This window comes from Callithrix jacchus, chromosome 16, assembly GCF_049354715.1.
Source record: "Callithrix jacchus isolate 240 chromosome 16, calJac240_pri, whole genome shotgun sequence".
Lineage (NCBI taxonomy): Eukaryota > Metazoa > Chordata > Mammalia > Primates > Cebidae > Callithrix > Callithrix jacchus.
Genome location: NC_133517.1, coordinates 32,167,279 through 32,173,278, shown reverse-complemented (window position 1 = coordinate 32,173,278; position 6,000 = coordinate 32,167,279). Strand labels below are relative to the sequence as shown.

Here is a 6,000-nt window from a genome sequence, read left to right as displayed (position 1 = left end):
TGCCAAGGGCGCCTCTGTTGAGAAATAGTGTGAGGTGTTCTGTCTTCATGGGGGATTTGGGGTGTAGGGGTGGCGGGGCGTAATTTTGGCAGTTACTTCTTTTACCAGTGGCACCCGTCACTTCTTGTAGGTGCTCTGAGGTCACCTGTAGATGCAAGTTGGGGAAGGAGAAGAGCCCAGGAGGGTTCGGACATACTTGGGCGGGTCGTTCCTGGAACCCAGGCCGAAGAGCCGCGGCGGCGGCCCAGATGCAGAGGACGACAGCGACACCTGGCTCTTCTCCGAGCTGCGTCCGGAGGCGGCCTTCCAGCGACTCAAAGGCGGGCAGGGGACCTGCAGGGGCGTGGCGGGGCGTGGCTGCGCGCCGAAGGCGTGGGGTTGAAGGGCAAGAAGTGCCGGCATCATGGCGGCCTCCGCGCAAGGCTTGGCTTGCGGGCAGTTGCGGCTCGGCACCGCCGGCTTGTGCTGCGGCCGTCAGTCTCGGGGTCTGTACGCTCGCGTGCGGCGGCTGCCCGGGCCTGAGGTGTCTGGGCGGAGCGTGGCCGCGGCCAGCGGACCGGGCGCCTGGGGCACTGACAGCTACTGCCTGGAGCTGCTGCGGTGAGCGAGCGCGACCTTCCCTGGAGGGAGGTCCGGAAGCGAAGTCCGGGGGTGGGAGCAGCTGCGCCTGACGTTTGAGCCAGCGGACCTGCGCCTTCCTCGTGCCCCCCTGGGTGTGCGTTCTAGTGGGCGCCGGGTGCGGGTGTATGGAGGCAGCGAGCCCACAGGAACATTCACGTGGGTCACAAAATTATGACAAAATTCCTTCGAATGCCCACGCTTATCGTCTTATCTGAACCCTAATTTTAACAGAAGTCAGCGTTTTTGCATGAATAATCTTATTAGTAGAACATTTATTAATTTTAATGACCACGGTAGCCAACTTTGAGTTCTTTCTGTGTGCCCGGCATTATGCAAAGTAGATTATGAGTAATTAGTCTTCAAGTTGCAAATGTTGACCTATCATTTAGGGTTGTAATAAAGGAGCATTAGAACAATGTCTGGCATAAAGGCACAGTGAGTGGAAGTCATTATTATCTCATTTAACATGCAAGGAAACGAGGTTTTATGGTGATTAGAGAATTTGCCAGAGGTTTACAACAATAACCTCATAAAGTCAAGGCCCTAAAGTGTTTTGTTTGTTTGGCTCTCCAACGCTGGGAAGGCCTGGCACTTGGGAGTTGCTCCTTAATCGTTTGTGGAGGTGGGTTGGATCAGTCAGATCACCTGGCTCTTGCGGCAGGGGTCCCTGGGAATCCAGGCCTGACTGCTGAAACCAGTGGTTTAGCCCCTCTCCCCTTCTGCTGCGTGTCATTTGAAACAGTGGGGTAAGATCTCGAAGTACTTGGTCTCAATGACTTACCAAAAGTACTCGAATAACTGAACTAACTTGAAGTTGATTATGCAAGTAAAACCTTTTTTTAAAATTCCATTTTAGAGAAAGGTAGCATAACACAACAAAATATATGCATTTCAGTGTTTTGTTTATAATCACTTTTTAAAAATTGTGGGCCGGGCGCAGTGGCTCACGTCTGTAATCCCAGCACTTTAGGAGGCTGAGACCGGCGGATTGGATTGGTTGAGCCCAGGTGTCGGAGACCAGCCTGGCCAACATGGCGAAACCCCATCCCTGCAAAAAAAAATACAAAAATTGGCTGGGTTTTGTGTCGCACGCTTGTGGTCCCAGCTGCGTAGGAGGTGGAGGTGGGAGGATCACTTCATGCTGGGAGGCGGAGGTTGCAGTGAGCCAAGATGGCTCTACTGCACTCTAGCCTGGGCAACAGTCTCAAAAAAAAAAAAAAAAAAAGCAAAATATTATTAAAGCAAAAATAAGCAAAATATTATATTTCTTCCCTATCTTATTTGTTGATTACTTTTAATAGAAACAAGATAGCATAGTGGAAAAACGATGTTAAGAATTGTAAAAGCCAAAATTGTTAAAAGATTGCATATTTTTACATATTTAAGTTGTTACATTTTGAGGTTAAAAAGTTTAAGTTGCCAGAGTAAACCACCCAATAGCCACTAGTGTCATAACTTTCCAGCGGTAATCATTCTTACAAATTTCTTATCTATTCTTCCAGGGATAGTCTGTGGATTTACAAATATTTAAGGCTGGAGGGATGGCTCACACCTGTAATCAGTCCTTTGGGAAGCCTGGGCAGAAGCGTTGCTTGAGCCCAGGAGACCAGCCTGAGCAACATAGTGGAACCCTGTTGCTACAAAAAGTAAAAAAAAAAAGGATTAGCTGGGCTTGGTGGCACAACCTGTCGTCCCAGCTACTGGAAGGCTGAGGCAGGAGGATCACTTCCAGGAGGTTAAGACTGCTGTGAGCTGAGTTTGCTTCATTACATTCCCATCTGGGCAACAAAGTGAGACCCTGTTCAAAACAAACAAAAATATTTAAATATATTATTAGTTATTTTTGACTTCAGTCCTGTGCTAGCTTTTCTCAAGTATATATACTGTATCTACAAATGGTCAGGTACTTAACTTGTCCATGTTATTTGTGTGGAATGGGGTCTCTTGACCCTAGTGACTTGTTTCAAAGGCTGAATTTTGCAGGCAGACCTGATTTGAGAGTATTAATCCCAGCTCCAGCACTTGGGAAAGTTACTCTACGGTTCCATTTTGGCTGGGCACAATGGCTCACACCTGTAACCTTAGCATTTGCTAAGCTTTCCAGACCAGCCTCAGCAACATAGTGGGACCCCTTCTCTACAAAAAATAAAATTAGCTGGGCATGGTAGTATGCACCTGTAGTCTCAGCTACTCAGGAGGCTGAGAGGGGAGGATCACTTGAACAGGGAGGTTGAGGCTACAGTGAGCCAAAATCTTGAGACTGCACTCCAGCTTGGGTGACAGAATGAGACTCTGTCTCCAAAAATAAATAAATAAATAGATAAATAAATTTAGTTTTTTCCTCATTTGTAAATGTTTTATGGCCTGGTTGTGAGGATTAAATGTGATGATATACTAAAAAATGCTTAGCAGAGTTCAGATACTTAACAAATAATAAGTTTAAAAAATGCAAACAAACTTGAAATCGAATTTTTGGCTTTAATTGCCCATCAATAATCTGCAAGATTTGGCCTCTGAAATTATTTGAGCAGGACTGTTTTGGATGTGCATTTTATACAAGGCCTCCAAATATCAGGAAAAATACCAGGCCATAACTTCAGGCTCGCCATCTTGGGCTCTCCTAGTAATTTAGGTTCCTGGGAAAATCTAAAGCCTGATTTACATAGGCTTCTCTGACTTTGGCTTTGAGGAGGCTAAACAGAGAACCTCAGGCTGTAGTGAGAAAGTGAGGAGGTATTACTGGTGGTGTTGGAGTGCATGAATGTTCTTTACTCTCCTGCAGCTTCACCAGGGCATCACTTTCTCTGTGCCTCAATGGCACAGTCCAGGGTACGAATGCACAACAATCCTAATACCCCATGTGCTTGTTTCTCATATGTCTGTCTGGGTCTCAACTAAATTGAAGTCAGTGCCTATCTCCAATGTCTGGCACAGTGCCTGGCACATAGTAGGCACTGCATAAATATTAGAATGAATGAGAGGTTATTGGCCCTATTGCCATATAAAGTTGAATTTATACATCCTTAATATGGCATTTCTTGTTATCTAGGACACCTCTCAGGTAACTGAATCTTGGTTAGATGCTTAGGACATCCTTATATATCCGTAGTTCAATAATTCCTATTTAAAACAATGATCCTAAGTGATGAAGAAATGGCTAAATAATCAATATATCCTGTTTAATGTGGTGAAGGGGGTAATATTGTTTAGAAAAATTTCCATCCAAAATTTAAAACTAAATTTGTTAATAGGGCAAATCTTTAGCTGTGTAGAAGACTTTATTCTCCAAATGTTGTTACAGTTCTATCTCTTCATTTCATTTTTCATTTCCCTCTAAGAGGCCTGAAGTACTCCACATATTGCTTATTTTTAGGAGATAACCTTGATAGGTTATCAAGCTTTATTTGCAAATTGGGAAATAGGCATGATTGGTGTCATTTCTATTAATAACCAGTGGGTGATGGAAGTTAAGATTGTAGTTTGATTCCCATTCAGTGTTTTTCTCACTGTTTCATGTTAACTTCAAGTGTTTTAAACACTTCTGAAATTTGGAGACTTTTTTTTAATTTTAAGATGGAGTTTCACTCTTGTTGCCTAGGCTGGTGTGCAATGGCGTGATCTCGGCTTACTGCAACCTTTGCCTCCCAGGTTCAAGCGATTCTCCTGCCTCAGCCTCCCAAGTAGCTGGGATTATAGGCATGTGGTACCATGCCTGGCTAATTTTTATATTTTTAGTAGAGACAGGGTTTCACCATGTTGATTAGGCTGGATGGTTTTGAACTCCTGACCTCGGGTGAGCTAATACAGAACTCACTTATTTCCAAGGGCATGCACCAAGCCGTTTGTGAGGGATCCACCCCCATGACCCAGATACCTCCCACTAGGCTCCACCTCCAACATTGTGGGCGTCACATTTCAATATGAGATTTGGAGGAGACAAACATCCAAATATCAGAGCCCTAGTTTCTTTCAGTGGAGAATGGTTTTCAGAAACCAAGATCTGGGTGCTAGGTGTGTTCATCAATACCAGGAATGTGGTGTGGGGCCTGGGGGTATTGTTACTTCTAGGCTCTTTCAGCAGATGCTGCAAGGAAATATATGTCTGTGCACAGTCCGACATGAGTTTTGATATCTTATCTTTGCCTTTCTATGTATCTATGTCTATCTATGTCTTAAAAAACCACAAATTCACCCCAGTATTTACTCGAACTATTTTAACTTGATTTGTACTTTTGAAGCTCATTTGGAATTCTTACTAAAACAAAAGTGATTCTAAGTTAAAATGGTAAGTACTATATAAGTCAAAACAAATTGATAGAGATTAGGTGGCATTGGGGTACATTTTTCATAATTTTTGAGAGACAGATATGCAAAAGAAGACATGTCAGACCTTTTCTGAACTAAGCCTCATGTTGTTGTTTTTTGAGACAATCTTGCTCTGTCACCACCCAGGCTGGAGGGCAGTGGCACAATCTGGGCTCACTGCAACCTCTGCCTCCTGGGATCAAGCAATTCTTGGGCCTCAGCCTCTCAAATAGCTGAGGTTACAGGCACGTGCCACCATGCCCAGTTAATTTTTGTATTTTTAGTAGAGACAGGGTTTCACCATGTTGGCCAGGCTGGTCTTGAACTCCTTGATCCACCCGCCTTGGCCTCCCAAAGTGCTGGTATTACAGGCGTGAGCCACTGTGCCCGACCTGAAGCCTTTTTGTTTTCAGTTAATTTTGGTCAGTATTTTTACGTGCAGCTTGGAAAGTGAGGAATAACTGTTTTTTTTTTTTTTCTGTCTGTTACAGGAAACGGGACTATGAAGGTTATTTATGCTCCCTGCTGCTCCCTGCAGAATCCCGAAGCTCTGCTTTTGCACTGAGGGCCTTTAATGTGGAACTGGCTCAGGCTGGTATTAAGATCCCTTAAAATATTATTTGTGAAATGGCGATGTGATATATTTAATGTCAAACAATTAAGAAATATAGTTGTAATTTATATGTTAGATATGTTTAAGGTCTCTACTAGTGATTTCTTTTCCCTGCCAATTGTTTAGGCTTAATAATTCAATACCAAAAATAAAACTAGCTAATGAACTTAATGTTTCCAGAAACGCCATTCTGGAATTTGTTATTTCTCTTCCTGAGGTTATTATAAAACTGTGCCATTAACATTGCACATTTGTCTGTTAATTAAATAGATTAGTCAGAAAATTACTGCTTATTCTTTCCAACAGTTGCATAGTTTACATGTATATAGCAGATTTTCAAAGCGCTTTTTAAATTGAGGTTTTAGCTTTAATATGAATAGGGAATGAAAGCAATTGTAGCAAACTAGGACCTTAGATCATATTAATTCACTTTTGTCTAAGAGTTCCAAAGGAAGGAGAGA

The 6,000-nt window shown here is 43.3% G+C and overlaps 1 protein-coding gene across 6 annotated transcripts in view; it reads left to right on the top strand.

Moving 5' to 3' along the window:
- The first annotated feature begins 380 nt into the window (after positions 1-380).
- The window catches only part of NDUFAF6 (NADH:ubiquinone oxidoreductase complex assembly factor 6), a 36,895-nt gene continuing 31,275 nt past the window's right edge, over positions 381-6,000 (top strand). For 2 of the 6 annotated variants that reach the window (XM_002759119.6, XM_078352665.1), the window contains exons 1-2: positions 381-600; positions 5,418-5,517. In XM_002759119.6, the coding sequence (XP_002759165.3) occupies positions 404-600; positions 5,418-5,517 (297 nt within the window). In that variant the 5' untranslated portion in view covers positions 381-403. Of the gene's footprint in view, positions 601-649; positions 778-5,417; positions 5,522-6,000 lie in introns of those variants that run through there. The other 4 variants (XM_035277149.3, XM_078352664.1, XM_035277153.3 and 1 more) reach the window with 3 other exon arrangements.